The 27,452-nt window shown below is 37.0% G+C and overlaps 1 protein-coding gene and 1 long non-coding RNA gene across 8 annotated transcripts in view; one reads left to right on the top strand and one right to left on the bottom strand.

The window, feature by feature from the left end:
• The window catches only part of Nep3 (M13 family metallopeptidase neprilysin 3), a 122,101-nt gene that overhangs the window by 33,899 nt on the left and 60,750 nt on the right, over window positions 1–27,452 (bottom strand). Inside the window, exon 1 of one of the 4 annotated variants that reach the window (XM_022059952.2) lies at window positions 9,620–9,813. The exons of 2 other annotated variants lie outside the window; for them this stretch is intronic. Coding sequence is in view for 1 of the 2 variants with exons in the window: in XM_022059950.2 (XP_021915642.2) it covers window positions 7,595–7,627 (33 nt within the window). In the remaining variant the exon portion in view is untranslated. Of the gene's footprint in view, window positions 1–7,594; window positions 7,795–9,619; window positions 9,814–27,452 lie in introns of those variants that run through there. One more of the 4 variants, XM_022059950.2, reaches the window with a different exon arrangement.
• The window catches only part of LOC110827861 (uncharacterized), a 74,319-nt gene continuing 72,537 nt past the window's right edge, over window positions 25,671–27,452 (top strand). For 2 of the 4 annotated variants that reach the window (XR_002542492.2, XR_002542491.2), the window contains exon 1: window positions 25,671–25,856. This is a non-coding gene — a long non-coding RNA (uncharacterized LOC110827861). The remainder of the gene's footprint in view (window positions 25,857–27,452) is intronic. The other 2 variants (XR_002542489.2, XR_002542490.2) reach the window with 1 other exon arrangement.

The following is a 27,452-nucleotide window of genomic DNA, read 5'->3' as shown; positions in this document are numbered from 1 at the left end:
CTGCAGAGAAGAATAACCTTCATTTTTTCATGTAACACTGAAAGGTTATCCACTACCCTAAAAAACCTCGTAATACTCTGGTAACAACAATATAATAGAATCTATCTAATTTGCAGTAGGGTCACGTCACAAAGAAACAAATGTTAATTTATAATGTAATCCCTCCAAAAAGTTTTATACCTAAATAAAAATTCTTTATAAAGTTTACTTTTTTCAAATCCGTTTACAAACCTTATTTGCAGATGTACAACACATTAAACATGGTATAATAAAATAGAAAATATCCTATTAAAAGTAGGTTTTCAGGTACTTTAAATACTCTGAAATGGTCACGGTTAGAACTTTTTTCTCCACGAACAGAAATGATGTTACTATAAGAGACAGCTGTGAGCAGAACATCAAACAGAATCCTATTCACAATGGAGTTATTTCACTGAAAACTGCGGCAGAGTGTTAGCATTTCTCCTTCGTATTCGGGAGGTCCAGAGATCGAATTTTGGATCAGAGGCAGGCTATCCTGGCGTCTCTTCTATTATAGTTAAATAATGGAATAGTACCTTAAACTAGGCCACGACCACTTCCTTATACGTATATACTTTACAATTAGTCTGAGCTACTGACAGCGTTGTTAAATAAATAAATAAATAAAATCAATCTTTTCAACCAAAAGCAGTCTGATGATAACATTAACTTGGGAACTATTTATTTGCATTAAGATTACACAATTGCTTCTCTCTATCGCTTTCTATGGTGCAGGATATTCTTTGAAAAGTCCACTGTTACTTGGCTTGTTAAAAAGCAGCCCACTTTCATTATGGAACCCGAACAAAAGCCCGCCATCGGACCCTATCCTGAGCTACGTCGTTTTCAGATAAGAGTGAAGCATTTCGCTTGCGGCCGCAGCATTGCAATATTTGCGAATTGTCCACTTTTTCGTTTGGCAGAAGAAAAATATTCCGTTCTGTCGAAAAACACAAATTAAACTTCTCAAAAATACCGACACCTGTTAACTTTTCTTTGGATAGCACAGTACCTACAGCATTCCAAATCACCACGTGCACAAGCCATGCAACTGTGGTAGTGGCTGTTACTTCTACCGTAAAAATACAATATACTGGATAAAATTTAAACATCTAAATAAACTCTTCACACTAGTAGTGTACTACAAATTGCTTGAAGTACGTTCTTACGAAACACAGTCGTACTGCAACTCTCGGGTTTTTAAATGAAAACATATCCATAGAGGGTGACAAGAAATAGAAGTAAAAGCTCGTAAGGACCCGTGCTTCACTCTTATTACTCGATTGTTATAGCTGACACACTTGTGTACAGCGACAAAAACAAAATGGTAGGTCCTGCAAATAGGACTTGATAACAGCTCAGGGCAAACAACATTGTCAAGATAACATAAGCTTCGTGATGATAAAAACAACATAGTAAATTTTACAAAAAAAAGTAGTATAATTTGAATTGCTGGGCCCAGATTTAACTAGAGCCCAGAACATACGTTCGTGTCGATTTCTGAGTTGGCTTTTATGACCGTGACGTGGATTCCATGCTGTGTATATTTGTGTGACGCGAGAGACTGGAAATTACGTGAGACAGAAATAATAACCAAACTTCTATTACGAGTAACTTGTTTAACGGGGCACTGTCAAGTCAGTTTTGAAGAATTTGGAAATTGGTCATTTATCAATCAACTGGAACACTGAAAATAAGGGTGTACACCAAATGAGCATTTACTACTCGTATTTTGTATGCTTCATTGTTCCTTGTATGTCCACTTGTTGAGCATATTACTCTACTACTACTAACTACGCTAATCAACCGTGAAGATAAGAGACTGCAATAGAATCAAAAGTTCTATTGCTGAAAAAGCTAGCCAACTGAAAAGATAACTGGACGGTACACAGGCAAAAAAATTTATTTTACTTCGTTGAGTAGGCCTATTTGTTACAATGAAAATGCATCACGTAGATCATAATAAACGTGTATTTTATTTCATTCGATGTTTAATTTTTGTACGATAAGATGTTTCTGAGAAATCTGATAAGTTACATGTGGTTGGGTCGATACCATAAACATAAAATGACCTGTCAACTTCCGGCGAAGATATCCGACACAAAATTAATAAGAATATATTAATTAATTTTACAGATGTTAAATGCGGAGATATGATCTTTTACTATGCGTTCATTTCACATGCCTCGTGCAAAGAAACCAAGAAATTAAGAAAGAATAAGTTACATTAATGTAGGCCGGTCTTTAAATGCTTTCATGGGCAAGATAGAAACAACAATTATAAATGTATAATTACACATCTGTTTCTGTGCCGGTATAACGTCCAAACATTCTGCGTTGTCGTCAACATGTTTGTAATTTTGTATTCACAAACACAAATAAACTGAAGCTTTATACTAATCTTGATCAATTACCACGCCACATATCGGAACAGTTACTTATCGCTGTTATGAGTGAGAGCACAGTACAGATATGGCGAGGGAGACATGTTTAGGTGTACTATATGAAATTAACTAACAAAGGTGACTTTGTCAGACACCCAATACCACACAAATCATAATTTTTTCAACCTCAAAACTTCACATCAAAATGGCCATTTACACTAAAAAAAAACGTTGCGTCGTAAAATTCTGCATTCTAAATTTATCATTGATTAAAGGATTTTTTCTTTTCCTCCGGAATAAGTAAACTACTTTCAAAATTCCGACGTCCAATTTTCTTGAGGAAAGGAAATATGTGGAGTCACAAAATGTTTTACTTAGTAAACAAAATATTTTGCGTATTGCATGCAATGAATATGCACTAAACGTCATCGCACTAATGTACACGAACAACACACAAAATTTTATTTGAAAATGCTCCAACAAAGTTTTTAAAATATTGCAGTGTCGTTTTTGAAACAAATAACAACGAAAGTTTCAAAATGTGTAACTTTACAACTGTTAACAGGAAAATTATACCGAACAAGATGGTGTAGAGGTAACATTCTATAGTCTAATTGTATTACGTATTCGCTACATGTCCGATTATAATCTCTACCGGGCTTCAGTACTGGCATTCGAGGCAGATTCCTTGTGTTTTCTCCGCAGTCTCTCGAAGTGAATACCAGGATATTGTCTTCAAATAATTGTATCACTGATACGTTGGACACTGTCCAGCTATGATAATATAGGGCCTACTACGTTTCGAGAGTTGGCTTTACTTCCTTCTTCAGCAGCAGAAATTAATACAACACTTTCGTCAGAAAATTCAGATGATGGATTTTGTCCACATATTACTGGCGCAATGAATCACACAATCGCATCGCATACGACGTTCCAACAATTCACATGTTGAAACAGCGTGAATTTATTTAATATCTTCGGGTATTTAATCGTTTAAGGAAGCTATAAAAATAAGCGTAAGAAAGCATATAGAAACACTTTTAAAGTGGAATACTCACGGGAACAGACAAATTGCAAGACGTGGGCATGCGGAGGGGTTTGAAAGAATAAAATAAAATGGCTTTGACCATGGCAATGGAGCCTTTGGATTGAATATAAACATGGTTAATGGAGCCCCTGTACCACGAAGTCGGCTAATGAAATTTAATATGAAAATATCACTCATCACTGCGCAGTGCAAACGTTTAAGGCGTGGGTAACTATAGGCCATCTGTGTAAAATAAAAACATTTATAAATATGAAAACAAGAACAGAGGGGAGTGAAATAGTGTTGGAGACTTCGGACATGTAAACCAGACAATTTAACACAACATTTCAAACAACTTATTCTGGAGCCAAATGGTCAATAAGAACTATTTAGCAAGACTGTTTTCTAATTAAGTTAACAATGTTTCACTTCTTCGTAAATGTGAATAATCTGACCAAATTCTAAGATCGTAATACTAATCAATTCTTTCTCTCTCTGGCCGATTATTTAACACTACTAACACCGAAGATCGCAACTGAACACTGACCGATTCCATCCACCTCCCATATTCAAACTATTCCCTTATGATCTATCTACGCGTTGCCATTTTGTCCCTTTATAAACTTCCAAGAAACTGATTTTCAAAATGTTTACCGATCAAAATTATGTAGCCTATATTACTTTGTCTGCCCCATTCAAGTTACATGCCCAGCCCATCGTAACCTGTTGAACTTTCCTGCCTTACCAATACTAGGTGACCTCTGCCAACCTCAGTACGCATGAATAATTGCGATACATTAGGTTCATTGAATCAAGATACACTATAATAAAAGTGTACACACAATAAAAGAATACAAGATTGTTACTGTACCTTTTCCTTTAACTAATTAATTCCAATTACGCTATTTTAACCGGAAAAATATATTTCAAATGAAAGAAACACGTTACTCACATTTCTAAAGGATTGGTGCAAGGATAATACTAAATAACATCAATTAAGACACCTAGAACACTGTAGGCCTTCTGTTAGTGAGCAATACAAGTTTTGATGATGTTCTAATAGGCAGTAACGCCGTGTACACTTGTGGATAGATACTAACGTTTCGGAGGAACATACTGATTCCATCTTCATCCCTGCAATATGTTCCTCTAAAAGGTTTGTAACTACCCACAAGTCCACAAGGCGTTTCTACCCAGCAGACCATCGTCGACAAAACGCGCATTGTTCAGTAACAGTTGACCTCCAGGGTCGGTTACGTCTGTAACATGATTTTCCTGTGATTTGAGTCATAAATATTTTGAACATTTACTGTGAAATATTTTTATCTGTGGAAGTCCGTGTGTTAAAGGGGCTATTCAGGGCTCTTAGAATTTCGTTCTCAACAGATTCCACTCTACACTACCGCGTATTATCCTCGAACGCACATCTGACATGGCCGCAGTTGCACATTAAAGACAGAAATCAATACTGCCTTATTTCTCTGTGCTAGTGCCTACTACTTATCGGCGAAGGAGATAAAACCGACATTTGACGAAGTTCCGCTTTCCAATTTCACCACAGATAGTGACAGAAAGGCAGATGTTTTATGTACTTGCTACACGAGCTGCTATTGGGTGTTTGCATCTTGACAAACTCACGTCATGCTGTTATCCGAGGTACATGATTCCGCAATAAAAAGAAGTTACAGGGGGTAGGTCAAGGTTATCAGACCTTTCACCATTAACATAATTACCACAACAAATGGCGTTACGATGATAACGCATACATCAAATTTAAATGTGATATTTAAAGTTATCACGGTGACCAATCTGAAGATGGCTGTCAGATTTAAAGCCTTGTAGTTTGGTAGAAGTTCACCAATGTTTTTTGAGGTCCTTGCTGCCTCTATAATCAGAAGGACTCGTCGCCCTGATGACAGAGGCAGCAAGGACCTCTGAAACGTTGGTGCACTTCTACCACACTACACGGCATTACAACCCAGAATACAGTCATCGTCAGAAGTTTAACAAGTTTGAAAATTCAACTTTTCAATCTGTAAACTTTTGATTATTATCTAACAAAAGTAATTTCAGTGTGCTAACACAGAAGTAAAAGACTAGAATAGCAGATGTTAAATTACAAAACTGCATTCTAAAAGCCATCCCTGAAACGTACAAAATATGTTCCATACATATACGTTTTAAAGACATTTATGGTCTACCCACATGCAAAATTTTGTATGCCTTGCTCCAGCGGTTCATTAGTTATCGAAATCAAACCGAAAGCTAGAATTAAATTATGTGTGGTTGCCATCTTGATGTTTTTCAGTGCAAAGATAAATTACCGTATAAAAACTGCGCATTAATCAAGAGCTGTTAATACAGAACATTTCAATGCCCTACGCTAAGACGCTGGTAAAGGTGTTAGAACAATGGGACTTGCGCTAATTTCGTTCCCACCGCCAAAATTCGTACGGCTGCCATATTTGTGTTACTGCTAGTAGAAAACTGAAATTACGAATGTGAGGTGGTCAATTTGTTCAAAATTTAAGTCATAGGATTGACGACTGAGAGACGGGTGTGATATTAGCGTACTTCGGCTTACTGAAGAAATTAAGTAGGCTAAATGACTACACAGTAGTTACGAAATTTTACATATTACGGGACAATGAATTATTGGAATTGCTGTGTGAACCTTTATAGCCACAACTTTTCAACTCTGCTTCCTTACGTCGTTAGGAAAGTCCAAGAAAATCAGAGGAAATTGTGATTTAACAGGACATAATTGCTTCTGGTCTGTGCTGCTCATTTCAATGTACTCGTCGAAAACGTGAATGCCACAAAGAATAAACACAGAACTCTATTGGAAATAAATGAGGAGAAAGGAAGTTCATGTCTCCTTACCAGAATGCAAGAGAACTAGGTATAAAGATAGTTAGCAAATCCTTCTAAAATTAAAAAAATTGTCACATATTTGGATGCAACAGTAACATATCAAAAGTGCACTGATGAATAAGCTAAGACCAGATTAAATTCGGGGAATGCTACCATCCAGTGCAAAATATTTCATTTGCCTTTATATCTAAAAATATAAAATTAAAAAAAACTTAAATTTTGTGAGATCTGAGGTCTTCAGGGCGGTAAAAATGTAGACTGTGGTCATCTGGGCTGTGATAACGTGTAGTCTTCTAGGTTGTAACAAACGGTCCAGAGGAACGTACTGCCTCCATGTTCAGGGTAGAAATACCACTTATAACACCACTGCAATGGTTTAAATAAGACTGCTCTCAGAGTTCCGAGTTGGAAGGAATTCAACGGACTAGAGCTTAATTACCAACAGCTGGTGTCTACTGCAGTCTACTACGTGATCCAGATGTTCAGTGAAATCTTTGGTTTTGTAACAAGAAAGATGAAGTTAATAATTAAACTGAAAAAGAAAGTGAGTTAAAAATACAGCTTGTTCCCAAAGTTATATTAGTCAGAAGATGAAGGCAAAGCGTTCCTCCGAGATGTTGGCAACCATCTCCAAAACCACACGGCTTCACAACACAGAAGACCAAAAAACAACAATTTTACTGTCGTGAAGACTTCAAATATCACGAACTTAAAGTTTTTGTGTTGTAATCTTTAGACCTACATCTTATTATTTACATTTTTATATGGGAGACGGGAAGAGCTAACGGAATACATTTCGAAATTAAAGTCTAGTCATCGCATTTAAACGACCTAACACCAAGCCTATCTGAAAGATATTAAGATGTTAAATTGAATATATTATGCAAAACCCAATTCAACAAAGCAGTTTGCACAGTGTCTACAATGTGTACCACAGCAACTTGCTTACACTTATTACATAACATCTTGGTTATTTAATTAAAAGAGTAGTGGCCATTTGGTAATTTAATTATTTTTTTCCTTTTTCCTTCTACTCCCGTCTTCAGGTGAAAAAATTACACAAGCCGAAACGACGAATATAATTAAAAATATTAACACGCTATGTCGCACAATCGTCAAAAACCTCCAAACTTATATTTAGTTAATGTTCACATTCATTATACTTATTACGTCACGGTCATTAACAGACCGAACAGTACCCCAGCCTAGCAATTATATTAATATGCACTACACATTACACATTTAAAACATAAATAAGACGTAAATGTAATTATATTTTCAATCTTACCTTAACGATTAAGCACCTTGCAGCACTACACATTAATCGGATATTAAGGTGACATCACAGAAAACGTATAAAACAGTGTGAACTCAATTTAACGGAGCTAAATAGGTCCATGTACCCCGTGCGGCGTCACAGCGATGAATGAAAAAGTATGCTTCACTATGATCAAATGCGCACGCACTCGTCCTGTATACATACTACACGAACACACTGAACTAACTGCTCAGGCCTACATGTAAGCAACGATTCTTACGAGTAAACCGGAAAAGTTCTTGAACTGACATTCCGTGACAAGCGATCGTAATGCACGATTAAGTTCTACTTCTGCAAATATACATCTGCTAGTATGGCAGTAAAGATAGCGCGCTTGATATTTTATTCTATACCATATATTTAAATAATAATAATAATGATAATAAAACATCTGGTGAACGGCGAAATATATTATCAACAACGTTATTTCCATTCCGAATTGCAACATTTACGACATACTGAAGATGATTTAGATCTTGCCATACGATTCCGCTTCTGTGGTTTCCTACACGTATTTCCATCGACCCTGAAGCCAGCCATGAACTTTTTTACAACGTGCAGTTTATGTGAAAAGAAAGGTTTAACGCAGTATAAAAATCATGCATATGTATGCAATATTTAAAACACTTTTATAGTATGTATATGAATAAATGAATTTATTTTTTCAAAACAGCAGAAATGTTTGACCCAGTTTTAAGCAATGATTTAGACCCAAAGAAAATTTCGACTTTAAGATAAATTATAAAACGTTTCGAGCCGGATAAAAAGTAAGTAATTAGATACGATTAGTGTAGTAATGTTCGAGCAGAATGAATAGTCAAACCAGGTCACAGGTCATTTGACCCTAAAATATGCCGCATGTGACGATCGTTTGAGTTGGTATACCTTTCCCGTAGTTCAAAATTCTTGCAGCAAAGGTTTGAGTAAGGAAACACTTTCTCTAACTTGACATTGCATTCTTCAAGCAAAATATAAATTTAAATCTTACACTGTTTTATGGCTGTTGACAATTTCGACAATAGGGCCTTAATTTTTTTAACTTCAGTCCTTTTCAAAACTCAAAATGATCTCTGTTTCAAAATATGACTATAGTTTACTTGAAGTCTGAAGCTGTAAATCACCACGTAGATTTTCAGTTCAAGGGAAACGCATCTGTCTTGCTCTGGAGAGGTATATGGTACGTTTTTCAACACTTCTTTTATGACAATACAGGAATTACCTTCAAAGAAGGCAGTGAATTCAAGGAGGTTAGAATGTGTCGTCATATGCTTCGGTAGGACAGATAAATGGATACACAATTTTAGTTTTAACACTACTTGGAAAGCAGTCACTTCGAAGACCCTGAAGGAGACTGGAGCATAACTGACGGAAATGATTCAGATCGTGTGTAACGGCTGGCTTTCTTATTAACGATAGACTAGATCAGTGGTATTCAACCTGGGGTACGCGTACCCCCGGGGGTACGCGAAGACATCTTAGGGGGTACGTGAAATTTAAAAAAAATGTTTTATGATAAACACTGAGTAATCAGTAATGTAATTTATTTAATTGATTTTAGATGTAGATTATATACTATGTATAACTTGAAATATACACCAACAACTTTGGGGGTACAAAGTTGAAGAGAAATTATATCTGGGGGTACGCGAACAAAAAGGGTTGAATACCACTGGACTAGATGACTGAGCTTTCGGGTTCTCTTGGCCACGTTCGCTTCTCTTCAAACTCTTTTTCACAATCATCTTCACATTTATTGAAGCCGGTTAACAAAGATCGCTGAATAATGTACGAAACTATTAATATTTGTACGGCACAGTGGTACCTACCTGTACCACCTCCTTCGTTTCAAATGAAGTGGATGTTTCATAATATTTATGTGACAAAAATAAGTGATGAGAAGACACCAAATTGAGAATGGAACAGCAACAATAATTTTTACACGTGTCTCAATAATATCCACGAATATAGGAAAGAAAGCATGAAGAATGTACATACCTTAATCTCCTTTATCTATTTGTTCAACTCCGAAAGTCCAGAAATAGCGTCGAGTAACAAAGTAGCTGGAATCGTGAATTATAAATTACGAACGACGGTGGTAGTCTGCACTGCCTAGAACGCTGCAGTATGACGGTGAACACCACGGACAGCAAAACTCAACATCGCACACCCTGCTCAATCTTCTGGAGTACGCACGTCACAGTCTTGTTGATTTTAACCCAAACGTCCTCAGTGCGCACTAAGCTCGTCTTTGATCCTCGAAAATAGGTTGTTCATATATCTTACGTCGCATGCCGTCTGTGGCACCACAGACGGTCTGTGTTTTCAGAATAAACCGAGAGATATAATCACGATGTTCGTACCGGAATACACACAATGTCCTCAATGTATAGCTCACGACTTTTATCATCAGTAATTTTGTTATCACCGTTCGTAGGAAACCAAAGTACGATTTTGAAGTTGCAAAGAATAGCACTACTTCAACTTCAAGTATCGTCAAGATTCGTCCAGTGGTTCTCGAGTTGAATCGACTAGACAGACGGACGGACGAACGGACGGAAAGACACGACCAGCCTATAATGCGTTCTCGCTACGCACTTCGTGCAAAGAGAGCATAAAACTCTGTTTACTGATTAAGTAAAAGGCATTTTAAAGTTTTTATTGTAAATGTTGGTCAAGGCTGAGAAGCAGCCTGATTGATGACCTTATTTCATGCACTTCCTTCCAGTAACAGAACATTTCTAGTGAGTTCCAATGCATGATTTTGAAAATAAAATTAATTAATTATCGATGTTGATCTTCTGGGTTGCAACGCCGTCTGGACTTGTTGGTAGATACCAACGCGGACAAAAGTGTATTTCTCCGAAACTCTGGTAGCTGCCTACTAGTCCAGACGGCGTTGCAACCCAAAATACCAAAATCGACATTTTCAGCGCAGTAAGAACACCAATCTCATGCAATTAGTTATATTAATACACACATTAATACATTAAAAGTATTTACTATGCTACTGCAATATTATTTCACTTTTAAACAGCAAAAACATTAGTCACCAAGTTTATCATCAATATTTCCAATCCGGAATAAAAACCCCACTTTTGAACATTCAGAATAAGGGTCCATAAAAATTCCGTTTTCGTGTTTTGCAACACGCACCTTAGATGTAATCTACTGTAACATAAAGCAGTACTTTAAACTATCATGACATTGCGAACCTTTGTTTGGAAAAACACGTTTCTATGGTAACATGTTTAACATTCAAGGGACTTCCTCTTTAAGATTAGGGTCTTATAATCTCATCTACGTTCCAGTCCACGTACACCTCCTACAGTCACTTGCAATCCCCTTTGATATTCGTATCTAAGGCCTACACATTTATCATCGAACGAAATGATTCACAAGTTTAAAGTCGGGAAGACACTTCCTACTTTACTTCATGCTAATGGAGAATTTGATGGATAAGCATGCCTTTAACAGCAGGAAGGTCGCGTAACATACACGGCAGTGGTGACGAATAAAAACGAAAGGTGATAAAATATGACGGAAATACAACACTTGGAATATAACACTTAAACTGGGTGATAATATTCAAACGGATCTAATACAAGTAGGTAACATGGTGTGGACTGGATAAAAATGGACCAAGATAGGCTCACTGCGGGAGGGCGTATTGTAAACTTCGGTTTCCACAAAAAGCTAGGAAATTTATTGACCAACTGAGAAATATCAACTGTTGAAGAAATACATTGAACAATGGAGCTTGTTCGATTTTTACAAACAAGTTAAAAAAGATTGTGAATATAATTTAAGTTTATGTTTTCCGAGCTTTTTCTGCTATTTAAATTCATGACGAATCCCTTTTGTTACTATATTTACCAGTACTTTTCGTTACGACACGAAACTTTGCAGAACAAGGATGAATACAGCTCAAAGCAACCATATTTCTTATTTTGAAGACCTTTCCAAACAAGAGATGACTGAGCCCACTCACCCATGAACACCGCTGATACTGCTTAGATGCAATTGCGTATGGAATGTAATTTGAACCGCGTATTAAATACGATATAATTCAACAGACACTTGATTCCAGACGGAAAAATAATTTACATTCTAAACAACTATATTAGACAGCTCAATTGATGTATACCGGTACACATGTATTTGATGTCTCAACTAGACTGGACTTAGATTTAATTATTTACAGTTTATTTAACGACGCTTTCAGCATCTAGGCTATATAACGTCGGATGATAGGATGACAGTGAGTAATGAATTGGAAAGGATGTCGAAGGAAGAGGTCGTGGACTAATTTAAGGTACTATCCCGGCATTTGGCTGCAGGGACTGAACAAAACCGCGTAAAGTACCAGCCAGGATAGCCGGTCCCCGGGCCGAGATTTAAACCCAAAACCTCCCGAATTCTAAACAGAAGTGTTAACCACTCAACTACGACGTGGCTATCTTGGAGTTCGTCTGTATACTACCACTAATATTCCACATCATATGAAACAGGATAATGTTTGTCGAGTGTACTGGCAAAGACGAAAATCTTTCCTGATGTAGCATTATGAAACACGAATGATGGCCCGTATATGCTAAAACGCATCTGTAGAAAAAAAGCTTATGTTAAAGTGTGGACGGAAAACAAAAACATACCTGAAATTAGTTACATAATTCAGTGGCGTTTTTGTGGTATAATTACAGTCACGGCGCATTGTCAAGTAATTTGACTTTCATCGTAACATATAGTTTATATATACTTATGCCTCGTAATTACTGTGTATGTAAGCCTACTCTCAACCATAATGAAGATGGTTTTAGTGCAGATAATTTTGATATTAAAATCACGTTCGGATACTAATTAACTAACGGAGCACTAACTTCCTTAACAAACGGTACAATTATTTTTGTTAATGCTTTTCTCCGTATCACATTTCATGGCTAAAGTTACCTAGGGATTTTCTGAAGATCTGTGATAAAGATTAATTTCATCATAACGATATTGTCACTGTCCATCATCTGAAGGCCTATGTAACATCAAATACAGGTACACCTCATTGTTTATTCATACATATCAGTTACAGAAACTGAAACTAGAGTATCAATAGTCTGTATAACTGAGTTCATACAGCGAGATGGGAAATGAAAGGGAAACTACATTACACAAACTGCATACTGTGACGTGTAATAAAATACTGATCGCGTACGGAAATGCTGATTTGAAATTAATTTAACGATTCGTTTGTTACACTCAGTTCTGTAGCGAACTTTTAAACAGGAGGGTAACTACAAAACGGAATGATTATGGTGTAATTACAATGCAACTGGGAGGAAACATAACTGCCCAGATTCATAACTAATTCTGTAGGATAATTTCAGTAGGTTTATATACGACATTGAATCCGGTCTAACTATGTGAACTAACGTATTAACTGTTGTGTTTCGGTTTTCTTACCCGCGGTTTTCCAGATGCAGAGTAAACATGATGTCGAATAAATTATAAATTATAAATAATGTAACAGTAAGTTCCGTGACATGTTTTAAGGTATTAGCCCAGATTTTTTCCAGAAAATGTGAAGAAATTCGCAAGAAACCTCGACAAAAATTGGCGGTTCCCATTTCGGATGCTGAACCTTGCAAAGCTGTGCGAAGATATTCTACGCGAAACCTTTCACAAATCAAGCACAACATTGTTGTTTACTAGACTGTGAACGGGCGAAACATGATTATGTGAGTTCTCTTCACGTCTGAATTTAATGTTTGCACCCCGCACAGACTTTTCTTGGTTCTTTTGAATTATTTAACGATGCTATTCAAACTTCAGATGTTATAGACTATAGACAGATGTTCACAAATGGTGAGCAAAAAACAATTCGTGAGGAGGCAACCATGGACCCTTTTAAACTAAGCCTACTATTCCAGCATTCAACCAGAAAAACTCAAGAAAAATTACGAAAATCTTCTGCCCGGATAGGCAGTCCTTTGAAAGAATCGAATCTGCTTCCTCTAGTACAGAAGCCTAAAATGCTACCTTCACCGCAGCCTAGGCCTCCTTGGTTAAAACTGTTTGAGATAACCTCCATGGCAGTGAATCGTCTCAGCCAAAAACTTTCTCTCTCTAGCTGTCAATACTGTTATGCAGACAACCTGCACAACACAATGGCTATGTAAACAAGAAACACGTCTCTGTTTTGGCTAAACTTCGTTAAAAAGAGTACAAAATCCATTCATCAAACAAGTCTACGTCATTAACACACAGATCAAGTAGATGAGTGTTTTACGATAAACAGGCATTGCAATGTCTGTTCACGCCCTGGATACATCTTCCCAGAAGAGATTACTATTCAGAACGGTCATACGAAGAAATTAACAAACGCCGCAGAAAGGAACTGCGTAAACAACTTAGGTGCTATTAAGTTCGCTTAACTTAACATAAACATGACAAGTGTTGAGACTTTTGGAACTATTAATACCCATTTCAAGAGCAGTATGCCAGTCTTCTATGAGCATTTCAGATTCAGTTGCTATTCACAGAAATTCAACTTATTAACAATTTCCTTCCATTTATGGAACTGGGGAAGTTTCTTTCCTTATCCTGACCCAATTCACATTTGAACAACCTATTACGCAATGATTAATTTTAATATTATTATTTTTCCATCTACGCGTAGGCCTGAAAACTGGTATCTTCCATTGAAGTCCTCCTATAAACATTTATAGGCATTTTTTTCCTCTATGCAGCTCATCTCACCCTTCCTTATTTAATCGTTGGCGTATGTTAGGCAATCTCCTGAAAGGCGTCGTGTCCTGCCCGTCTAGCGTCTAGCGTCCAGCCGTCCATGTCAGCACCCACATTGCCAGCAGGATGGAGTGGCCTCACTGCATCCGTCTCGTTCTTCCGGACACGGACAATGGAGAAAATCAAATTATTCTGATGCATTCGGCAGAATCCGATAGTAGCGAGCAGAAAGCATTACCGACGACCGCTCATTGCATTTATTGTAAACTTAATGTTAAGTTACTGTAGTTTTTCTTGTACATTATAATCAGATCTAAGAAGATGATTTAAGATGATCAAGATGGTAGATCTACATACAATTAGTGGTGACTCTAATTCCTAGTCTCTTCTTTAATTACTTATAAAATAAAATAGCGCTAAGTAGATTAGATTAATTGGCGATTTCTCATTATACCTATAAATGTTTATGTCTCACGAACGTTCCTCATCGTTCTTTCTTCTCTCATTGCACAATAATATTAAATATTTAAGAGAAGTCTGTTGAAATCAGCAGTAAATTGTAAACATCAATACATGCGTTGATGTTTATGTTTCCTTAAGAAGTCCCTCCCTACTGTAAGAATAAACATACAACTAAAAATTAAAAGGCCAAAAGTTTAAAGTTTAAATGTCTGTTATATTTAATGACGAAAATACAATAACACCGCAGATATTTCAGAACAAATTATGAAACATTGTTTCACCACAAGAAAACTGTGGATAGTCTGAGTCTTTAATTAATCATACACCTTACATCAACAGAATAAATTGATGCCCAAGATTCTGACCACAAAGTGAAGTTCTTAAGAATCGTAATGCAGAGGTTAAAAACTTCCCTAACGGAGACCCGACAGAATGAACAACAGCAGAACGTTGCTGAAAGTCAACAGAAAGGCCCAGAGTTTACTCAGATATATCTTATCTCGTCGTAATATGTGCGCATCCAGTGGCCAACTGTTTCAGCTCATCGGCTTCACATCAAAGAAATTAAAAGTAGAGTGTCTAAGTGTAGGCAGGAAAATATGACCCATATAATATATCTATCGCCCAAGGAGTCCTACCGAATGTCTATAGATCAAGCCAACGAAACGTTGGGACCCGCAGTGCTCAGGCACGTGAAGAACGGGTCGTTCCCAGAATCCCAGTATAATATATCCATTCACATACACAAATTAATATTCAGGACGGTGACAAAGGATGGGTTGGTCAGGACAAATGAGACGAGGAATGCATGGAGAACTTTTGTTGGTAAACATCTTTGAAAACATAAACGAGTATGTGAGAAAGCCATTAAGATGGATCTATGAGAAGTAAGTTAGTTGTATGTGACACGGACGGAACTATTTCGTGACCATGCTCAATGGCGTGCTTTGGCATTAACAGTGCTGAAACCTCGTGTTTTGTACCGAAGTGTTAATCAGGCACAACTATTTTATCGCAGTTTTCTGTTCTTTTATTTAAATACTTTCTGCTACATTTTTATTCCTCACTAGAAATTACTATTACTACAATAGAATTTCTACATATGTTACTTGTAAGGTCTCTTCTGTGTCTGCGCACTATAGACAAAGTTCAACACTATTGATCCTCTGCAGTTGACATGACGTCGTTGACTGGTCTAAGAAAACAGTAATAACCATAAACATTGGTGAGCTCGTTTACTGCTACTGTGCTCGTGTAAAGATAATGGGACCTGAAACCTCGCTATTCACAGACGTCGCTTCGTTTCGACATCAGTGCCCCGTTCTATCAAAAGACAACAGGAAATTATTCGTGACAAAAGGCCTACATGTATCAGAAACACATAGAAACGTCAGTCTAAAATGGAGCTCTAAAACTGGTCCTATATAATAACCCTAAACCAAATTTTAGGCTGTTAGATAAACTGATTGTGCACTGAGATGATGGCGCCTTCTCAATGCAAATAATGACCCCCCCCCCCCAATAACAGCAATAAAACACATGTCAGTTCAAATACGCCGACGCCATCAACAAAAACGAACCGTAAGTGGCTACATTCCTTATTTCGACACCACATTGCCTGTCGAGCCACGACAGATGTAGAATTCTTTTATGTAAAAATAATAAGGATGTGCTATTTTTTACATCTGAAATTCATTGTCTGAATGTCTTCCTACACAACTGACTAAGCAAACGATAACTTAACTGTACAGATAATTTACTGTTAACAAAACTCAAATGTTAACCACTGCCTGTCATTTGACAAGATCCTGAGCCAATTTCATCAAGTTCGTCCTCTCACAACAAACACCTCTAAGATCCATCCTAACCTAACCTTTTAGCCTCATTTTTGATGTCCCAAACAACCCCCTCCAAGAGGACTTCATACCAAAATTATGTTTAGTATTCATTGGCCTCACACGGGCTACATGACCTGTCAAACTTTTTTATTTAATTATACCTGAAAATATTAAAATAAACTATTTATCTGAGGATCGGTGGTAGCTGTTTTCGGTTTTCTGAAGCACATATTGTAAGAGTTACAATCCACATGGTTGGGGCTAATATAGAATACATAATATTTACATACTGTTCTCGCAAAATATACCGGTTCCAGTGTATTCCTAATCTGGAAAAAATCACTCTCTTAAACCATTACTCTCAAACCCAGGCACACGGAGAACATTAACAAATACTTTGTTAAGAACTCGGAAGAAACGTCGACTATTTTAAAAGTCACGGTCTTTTTCTCAGTCGGGTGAAATAAAGTTTACTTAAGCGCTCCTTGAATTTATGAGATCAGATTATCTAGTACTATCTTAATTAACCTAATCTGAACTTCATTCAACCGATTACAGCTGGTAAATCAAAATTTTTAAATCCGCCTCATTAAAAAAACAGTGTGTCAGCAGTCCATCTCGGATCGATAATGTAAGCATACAGAAACTGCAATCATCCGAAGATGATGTCATACTGAATATGTCTGTGTATAATATGGTCACTGATATTAATTCTAAGACTATAAGCTGACTTTTCATTTGAATTACCAAGAAGACTCCGTGGCCTCATAAATCATGCTGCATTTAATCCACGTTTTATCAAACTCGTAACAAGTAGAATGTGTTATGAAATAGTATTTCATCAGCCTGCAAAATTAACTGTCAGCATCAAGTTGCCTGGAGCCAAAATATATTATTTCGATCTCGTTTAGATTCCTCCATGTATAACATAAAATATTACCCTTACAGACTCAATAATTAACGACATTTCTTTTCTATATTGGTTCAGCAGGTTTATTTAGTTTGAATGAAATCAGCGAAGGGTACGTAAGGTTTGATGTTTTATTTTAGACACAACGAATCGCAGAGTTTTTGTGAACAAAAATAATATAAATACGAGATAATACAAACAATGATCTCTTCCTTTTAATCTTTAGACACTAAATTTATTTTCAGTCATACATTAGTAGGACGTTGAATTAACTGTCTGTGGCATTACTTATTTATCTGTGGCTTATTTAATACGCTGTCAATAGCTCAGAATATACAGAGTAAATATTCAATGCTTTAGAGTTTCTTGTTACGCAGTCCCACACAACCATTATATGTACTCTCTTAGTCTAAAACACTAGTATTTTTCAGAATAGCACGTGTTTTTTGTTGATTGCTGATGGTTATTAGTCACAGCTACTTTTTCATACACTCAATAATTAGTAGTTTCATTTTTATTACAATGCTTGTTTCATCCCAACAGATTCGAATGTAAGTTCGATGTCACAGCACCGGAACTACATCACTTCCTCATTTTCCCGATTTGTCTTAAATAATAATGAAATTAGGGGAACAATACTGCTTTATCTCAAAATGGTTAAAATCGCTGGCACAGCTTAGTGAAGGTATTTTTGAATCTGAGCTCTGTGTCGTGTAGAATTACATCATCCCACAACGTTAAATTTAATAACGATTATACCAATAAAGATATAATAATCCAATACATTTATTAGTGTGTTTGACAACAGCTGAAAATCCAATTACAAGCGAGCACTAAAATGAGAAACATAACAAAATACAATTAAAACAAAAAGGAGATATAAGAAAAGAGAAACACTATTTTGACGTAAAAAGCTGATATCAGTAAGAAGAAGACTGCATTGGCAGTAGAAAATATCTGGCTGAGGGTCTGACCTTGAAATTACGATTCACAGTGAAAATAGAGCAGTCTTTGTAGGATTTGAGATTTTCACGGCGGTGAGTATGAAGATGGTTGTCTACTTGGTTGTTGCGCCGTGTAGTATGGTATACTGCGTTCCAGAGTTTTTGGCCTCTGAACTTTATGAATTGGAATCTTACAGTGAGTCAGTGACCAGAAGTTTGCTGGAAGGAACGGCAGCAGGCTGCGTAGAGTACACTCCAAATAAAATATCACCACGGCATGTAACACAGGAAAGTTGATTTCACTGCATTACACATCACTAGCAAATTAACACTGCAGAGAATATTAGGTAATTTTATATACTTTACAACACTTCCAATTCTTCCACTCCTCACAGACCATCGCTTTCTGATATATCACTCGATTCAACACTACCTCTGCTGTACTGTACTGTGACGGCGTGACCCATTGTGGCCATAATTGTCAAAAGGTCACAAAAATTTTCAAAACGTTACTAACCTTCCAGAATCCACTAATCAAACCTAACATAACTTAATTCCACCAAACTTAACCCAACTTAACCTAACCCAATCTATCATAACCTAACCTGTCGTAAGTTCATCTAATGCATTGCAAAGTAGCAGAAATTAACCGAGCCGTACGTAACATAACGTAAGCGTGCCGAAACGTGAGTTTGTGACCACGCGTGCCCAAGCCTGACAAAACGTGCCCTTCATTGACCTCGTGACAGGGGATCACCATGCGTCTAAACTTGACGAAGATTTACAAATCGTGACCAAACGTGACAAAGCGTGTTATGCATCGAGAGGTAATTCGGGGGTTATTTCGACATGTTAATACGACACTGGCCCTATTTATAACCGTTGCATAACCATGGTGGGTTCAAGTTAGACGCAGATCATAACAAACCAGACTGCTTATTTCAAGTGACACATTATAACTGTTCAAAATCCCTGTTACACCCCTTCGACAGCGGGGCACCCGACCTACCCTAACTTAGCCCGCACTAACGTAAGCTAACCAAAGCCAAACCCGATCTAACTCAGCCTTAGCTAATCCTTCCCAAACTAATCAGCCGAGCCGAACCTAACCTAACCTAACCTAACCTAACCTAACATAACCGAACCGAATCCAGCCTAAACCTCGCTCTGAGGAATTTGGAGAGACAGAGCAATCGGGCAAAATAGTCGTCTATCCGATATTCGAACCTAGATCCTTCCGAACAGAATCCAGACTCGTTATCACTGACATAAATATGCTACGTGTTGAATAGTCTACATCAGTGATATTCAACCTTTATTGTTCGCGTACCCCCAGATATAATTTCTCTTCAACTTTCTACCCCCAAAGTTGTTGGTGTATAATTCATGTTATACATAGTATATAATCTACATCTAAAATAAATTAAATAAATTACATTACTGATTACTCAGTGTTTATCATAAAACATTTTTTTTAAATTTCACGTACCCCCTAAGATGTCTTCGCATACCCCCGGGGGTACGCGTACCCCAGGTTGAATACCACTGGTCTACGTCGTACAGAAGTCATACGCACTGTTCATTTAAGTTACACAGTTTAGGGATATACAGCTAAGAACAAAATGGAGAGGATATACTTATTGATGCCACAAAATATCAAAATCCGCCGATTCCGGGGTCCACACACAAAGATCGCTGGTTAAAATCCCAGTATCATAAAGAATTTTGACTAATTCTTGGTTTCTTTAACGATTCTATATTAAATGCATAGGTTTTGCTACATCGAATAACAAACAGATTAACTTAAAAAAATTAGGAATAATGGGGACTGGAGCGATTATGGTAAATGTAAGAAAAATCTCATAATTTTCTTGGATGAACTGAACAAAACAAGAAGCATCAACTCGTCTCCAGGTCGACATTAGAAGCCGGCTTCATATAATGCGAATAAGGTGCACTAAATAGAACAATTTGTGGTGTGGATTGCAGTCCTCGTTTCCTGCCTTACCCTATGTTGTCTTGTACCGATAGATGATGCCTTGTGACTGGCTGATGCTCCACCCTCGTAGTCCCATTTGTTTGAAATAATTCGCCTCAGAATCAGTTCAGAATCTAAACACAATAAAGGACTAAATCCATGAAAGCTGCAGAATAAAGTAATAGGGTATACACGCTGAGAAATCATTAGGTCTGTACAGTTACATGGATCACCTGTTGTAACGTTAACAAATTTGGCATTTAGCAGACAGGACATATTTACGGGTTTCTTTTGGTTTTCAGAATAAACAGAAACTTTTTCTAAACATCATTAAACATGTAAACCTTGTTACAGAGAAGCGGTATGTTTTGATGGATGTAAATTCCAGTTTCATTGTTTCTTCTTCGAAATTCTGTGACCTGCGTGTGATACATGACAGCCAGTTCCCTGTTTCAAATCCAGTCGATTTTCGTGGAAACCATGCCGGTACTTTTTAACTTCCTGTCGTCAATATCAATATGGCCGCTTTACAGACTTCTGAGGCGGAAACTATATTGGATGGGAAGATTTCAGTCTTCTGGGTTGTTGCGCTGTGTAGTCTGGTAGATGTTTACCAATGTTTCAGAGGTCATACTGCAATTCATCGCCCTGATGACGGAGGCAGTATGACCTCTGAAACATTGGTAAACATCTACCAGACTACACAGCGCAGCAACACAGAAGACAGAAATCTTCATACTCGCCGCTATGAAAACCTCAAATCTTACATATATTGGATGGCTTTAGATACATAACACAGAATTTCTGCAGGCCTACTATATTAGGATCTTCTATCACCACCTTTGTAGTGGAATTAGCAGCAGTTATTGAAGAACACAGTCATTCTGTAGGTGACTTGCTGAAAACCAAAATCAATAATAGTCTCTTTCTTGTGCCAAGACAAGAATCTTAACCTTTATTCACCAAAGGACGAAAATTCAGCAGGAACGAAAAGACAGATAGAGAAAAATAAATAGTGTAGACTAACATAATATGCAGTGTGGTCTCAGTGATGTTTATGTTGTATTTTTTAGAAAAATGTTCAAAATGAACATGATTATATGAACACAAGCACTCCGAAATAATTACTCGTCTTCAGGACTCATTTTTTATCGTCGGAGTGGATTTAATTGCACAATTTCTTGATATGAAATATCTTCTGTCATAATTAGAATATGTAAGTTATTATAACTAAGAAACCTAAAACCTGCTACTTTCGGAGGAGAATGCTTTAAGTATGTATTTTATTAGATATTTTTGCGTGTGTCCCTTTATTGAGTTAATCAAACAATGTTAGATTATGTCCTCATTGTATAATTTAACGCATTCGCTACTGAGATTAACCTAAGTTCGAGTGATGACTCGAGGAAGTAGTCGTGACCTATTTTATATATTCATTCCTCTATTATTCTTGAAGACGCCGAAACACAAAAAGGTTCTCAGTTGGGTGTATCAGTGACTGCAAGTCTTTGTTATACCGAAACTTGGCAAATATTTACACGGTAAGTAATCTGCTATTACACACAGATCTAACTCCACGGAGCAGAGTCCTTCTTCAAAAGCTGTTAGCCTTCCAGACAATCAAGAAATTTATTGCATTTTGTGGATAAAGAATGTTCATTACCGTGATCACAATAGCCCGTCATGAGATAGGCAAATCCAGTTCACTGTCCTCCCTGATTTCCTTATCCACCCATCAACGCCAAAGTCTTTCGAGCGGTATTTTCTCTTTAGGATTTTCAACCAAAATTGTGTATGCATTTCCAATTTCCTCATGCATGTCACAAATTCGAAAACCAAGCGTGTTATAAATTGAATCATTACAGTAAAACATGCAGTCTGAGAGCATGCAGGCAAGAATTTTGAATGCTTTCCAATCTTTAATGACTTTTAAGCATAAACAGTGCGTGACCTTAGAACAGGGCTTTATCTCCCATTTCAAAGTGACCGAAGTTTTGGACTATGTACCCCTTAAGGAGGCAACATTTCTTGGGTGCGAAATTTCTTAATATTCTTGAGGTCAAGAGCCATAGGTCTTCAAGTTGAAGATTATAAATATTTGATTCCCAGTACATTTGATTTTACACGGAAACGGTGATGTAATGAATATTCACAACTATATCTCTAAAGCAGTCTGGTTCGGGATCAGACTCGAAAATAAGTCAACTTACAGAAGTTCAACTATCGAACATCAATGCATACGAATGAAGCTGTTACATACTTAAATATTTTAATAACGCCAGTTCGAACGACCAAATCAGACGGGCCTACATACGATTGCAGTGGGCAGCATTTTGCAGCCTAATACACGGGAAAAGTACTTCTAAAAATCTGCATATTCCACAGTGGAAATGCTGTCCAAGACACAGAAACACGCCGACAAAACCTTCCCTGCTCTGTGTTCCTCTACATCTTTCTTGTTAGGCAGTTACCAATGGTATGGTATTGCGACACTGAGGAGCTTAACGAAAGAGATCAGATTAAGGCGGATGAGATTGGGGTCACGTAGCACGCATTAACGATATAGGAATCTGCTCTGCACCTTTCTTTTTTACATAACAAGAACAGGCTAATAAGGCTTCTCATTTTATCTTTCGATGGGAGGGATTAAGAACTGTTTGCATCAAGAATAAGTTTCTGCAGATAACTCGTAATTACCGGAACAACCTTGATTAAACGCCTAATAACACATCTTACGTTACATTTCCTATCTAATCAGAATTTTTGATTCGAAGCATCTGCAAGATACTGATACTTCGTAGCTGTATCATTATTTAGGCATATTTCAGTTGCAGGTTGCAAGACTAAACGCCTAGTTTTCACACAAATATTACTGTGCAGGAGTAGTTGCTCCATCGTAAACTTCCTGAAATTGGCGAGGAAAATGCTTTAATGTACATATGTTACGTTTTCGTATTCTATAACGTAAATAAACCGATAATGGAAATAATCTTCACTGCACAAAAGAATTCGCAATCTAAAATCAATAAAACAGCACAATTATTTAAAATATTGTTCTCGAAACCGGCTATAAAAAAGAAGTTTCGATTGTTTCTCTTGCTGCTACTTCCAGCAGCCCAGAGGACAGCCATAATCTAATTCTGGGCCTTTAACTGTGTAAAAGTGTTACAAATAGCGGCAAAATAATTTTGAGTTTTCTTCTTGTTAACCCCAGCCTAGAATGTACGATTCATTTCAAGCGCACGAAGTGCTGCGCAAACAGCTGGGACTTCTTAATTTTGTATCCACGACCAAGTTTGCACTCGAAACAAATAAGAAGGTAAATTTCTATACCAAATTTAGTAATATAACGAAGGATTTCACACATTCACAGACAACAGAGATAAGGTAGGACTTATAGCGAATATATTCATTTACGTTAAAAATTGGCGATTTTTACTCGATTTATTCACCATTATCACCGCCTTCTCTTACTGAATCCTCGGTACGTCGTCCTTGACCAAACGCTGCCTTCAGATCAGACTTCAGAAAGTGAATACACTGTGCCTTGCAATGTTAGTGAACTTTGTCACTAGTTGTTTGGTTTTCTCATCGAGCTAAATAAACTAGCCTCAAAGAAAGTAAAAAGGAAAACAAGAAAGGAATATACGAGAAAGAAAGAATTAAATAAATAAACAAGCCTTTGAAGGTAAGTGGAGCTGAGCAAATATCAATTCCTCAATGATTTTGACGGAACAGCAGAGAATCCGAAAATATAATTAAAATATTGAAAAGTAAGAAAATATATGCACAGCGTAATAATTCTGGTGCATTAGTTCTGCAATTGCTTCCCAATTCTAACTTCTGATGCTTTCTTATACCAGAGTAAAACAAATGGGGCGGTTGAATAAAGGAGGACCTCCAACGAGGATTTTGATCAAAATCAGACCAAAGGTTCTCGAGTTATCAGATGCCAGTTCAGTTCAATTGGATCCATATCGAAAATGGTAATATCCATGACATGTTCTTTTTATAGAATATATTCTGTACACATGCAACTCGAGAGTTTGTGGACGGATTTTCATGAAACATAGCACCAATTCTGATTTTGTTCAACATCGGAAAACAGCATCTGGCGGCCATCCACAAAGGTCAGAGGTCAAATTTTGGCGAACGTGTCAGAATTGTTACATTTCCTAACTTCTTTTTTATTAGTGAGTGGACTCCAAGACCGTTCATTATAATAATAGTAATATTAATAAAACTACCATTTTTATGCTATTTATGTGTCATTGACGAGACAATTTTCACAAACTTTTCAATAAATAAAGTAATTACATATGCATTTTGATTATCGCTGATACAGTACTGATGTAAGAAATCCGTAAATGTAATGCTGGTAATAAACTTACTGTGCGACTCTCCAATTAGTCTAATTTGTTATAATAATTAATTCGTTCTTTGGCTCAAAAAATAGAAGTCTCTGCTGTGCGGTTTCAGGATCGTATTATAATTGACTGGAAAAGCTCCCATTTTTCAACTCAAACCGTCCAGTGGGTAGACATAGATGTTCCAATAACTAAGAAGCTTAAAACTTTTATGGTCGTACCAATGACATTTTGCTTCAACATGATTTTAAGTCTGCAGGACTATGAAGATGAAATGACTATGAATAGATAATATAATAAACAAAGAAAGAAAGGACACAAAGTAGCATAGTAAAGAGAACAGAAAGAATGAAACAAATTAAATAAACTTCTTAAACGACCGAATTCGTGAATTTTGTCGGATTAATCAATACGAAAATGTATACTTGCTGACAATCTTGAAACATGGCCTGTCTCTTTTCTAGTCTCCGGGATTGTTAATTCTTATACATAACATGAGTCCAATATTCTTTCCAAACAATTGATTCATTAAATTGGTCGAAGAGAAACGTGTGTTAAAAGTTAGGAAACCTTCGGAAGCGGTCTTTCGAGATCAATGTTTGTAATTCGAACTTTATAGTTCTGCAGCATTGCGAACACTCCTAAAGCCACGTTTCCACTTGGGAGCACCAGGAACTTGATCGTTAAGTTTTAAAGGAGCACGTCAGCAAGGCGTCGTATCCTGCCCAGTATGTTCGATGAAACAGGAAATGGTTCTGTAATCAACGACATAGGAACGCGTCTAATGGTCCCTCTACGAACCTTATCTGCTGTGTACACGTGTTTAGTTTCCTGCAAGGCACTACGCCTTTCAGTTATTCTTCTCTGTCAACTTGACGTTATTCGCCAGCCTATATACGAGAAACGCAAAACCTGCTACGGAGACTTATGCTCATCCGATCGCGTTGTTCAACTGCTGAGGGACCAATCGAATTCACCATACCGTCCAATATTTATTCGTAAGTAGAATGTAAAACAGAACGAATTATTCGATTTTCATTAGGATTTTAATTCGAATGGCGACAATCGAATTAAATCAGTAGGATTTAAGGTTTTCACGGTTGTGAGTCTGATGATGGCTGTCTTCTGGGTTGTTGCAACGTGTAGTCTGGCAGAAGTTTACCGACGTTTCAGAGGTCCTTGGTCCTTCCATCATCAGGGCCCTGCCTTTGCCGTACATAATTTAAACAGAATGCATAAAGTTATTTCAGGTATAATACATTAATAATTACGCATCTGCATGCAAATGCTAGTTTCTTAGTTTATTTAACAAAGTTTTCTCAACTGCATATTTTATGAAGCAATGGGTGTTGAAATGGGAAGGCGGGGTCGAAGTATATACGTACTATCCACACGTTTGTCCGAGGTCCTGCGAAATCCACCAAAAACATTTGTACAGGTCCTGTGATTAAACATCTATTTACATATTCATTTATACTAACGCCACTTTATAAAGAGCATTCGTTATGTTTTACAAATAAGATGACGATATAATAATGAATTCTGAACAGAAAATTTATGCATTTAATTGCGTTTAATTCAACGACACTGTCGGCAGCTCATACTAGGCTACACGCGTCGAATAACAAGATGATTAATGAATAATGCAATTTAAAGGTTACGGAAAGAAACGGTAATGGTCTAATTAAAGGTAATTTACCATCCTGCCATTTGCGTTGACAGTCTGAGGAAAGCTGCAAATAATCGTCAGAACAACTGGTCCGCAGGCCGAGATTTAAACCCGAGACCACCAAAATACGAAGCAAGAGGGCAAACTAGAGCTGGTTTCATTATGAGCACAAAATGATGGGGATAGAATAATATCGTGATATATTCAAAGTTATTATATGCAGTACTTTAATGGAAATAATGAGGAAAATTACTACTAAAACTAAGTTTATCGGCAGCTGGGAAAAAAATTAGGAAGTATTAAACAAACACAATGCTTGAACAGACACAAGTATTTTTGAAGTCTGCACTCTGCTCTTTCCGACAATTTTAAACAAAAATCAACAAATCTGTGAAATATACGCCCTGTAAATTACAGCCAAAATAAATATAAGAGGATAAATATAGACATTATCACACTCAAAGAAAATACTCAAGTTCTGTGATCTGGAAGTGACAACTGCGTATAAATAGCCCCAGTGGATTGCCAGTAGAGACACTGTCCGTTACTATCCAAGAGGCTGTGATCCACTAGGAAACGACCGAATTTTGGCTTATATAGCTGATAACAAATTTCGTCTATTCATGGAGTCACTTCTTAATTCAATAGTTCACAAAGTCAATGTACTTGCTGTTACGGGCAATGTGCATTTTCGCCTGGAATGTCAAAGAAACAAAGGTGAATGTCTGAAAACACAATCACCAGCGCTTATTACGATTTGAACCCGAAAAGAAACCATACCAGGTTTAAGAAGCCGTCTTATAAACGAGATGGTTACCGTTTGTGTTGCTCTCAAAACAATGGCATATTGCTAGCCGACAACTGGATACATGCCAAAGAATGTGCTGGAGCAACCGGACAGTTGGCACCATTTCTTACTGCCAGG

Source organism: Zootermopsis nevadensis, unplaced genomic scaffold (assembly GCF_977971745.1).
Source record: "Zootermopsis nevadensis isolate Lab colony 2312 unplaced genomic scaffold, Znev_1.0 Znev_ptg000018l, whole genome shotgun sequence".
NCBI classification, from domain to species: domain Eukaryota; kingdom Metazoa; phylum Arthropoda; class Insecta; order Blattodea; family Termopsidae; genus Zootermopsis; species Zootermopsis nevadensis.
This window is presented reverse-complemented; position numbering and strand designations above follow the sequence as displayed.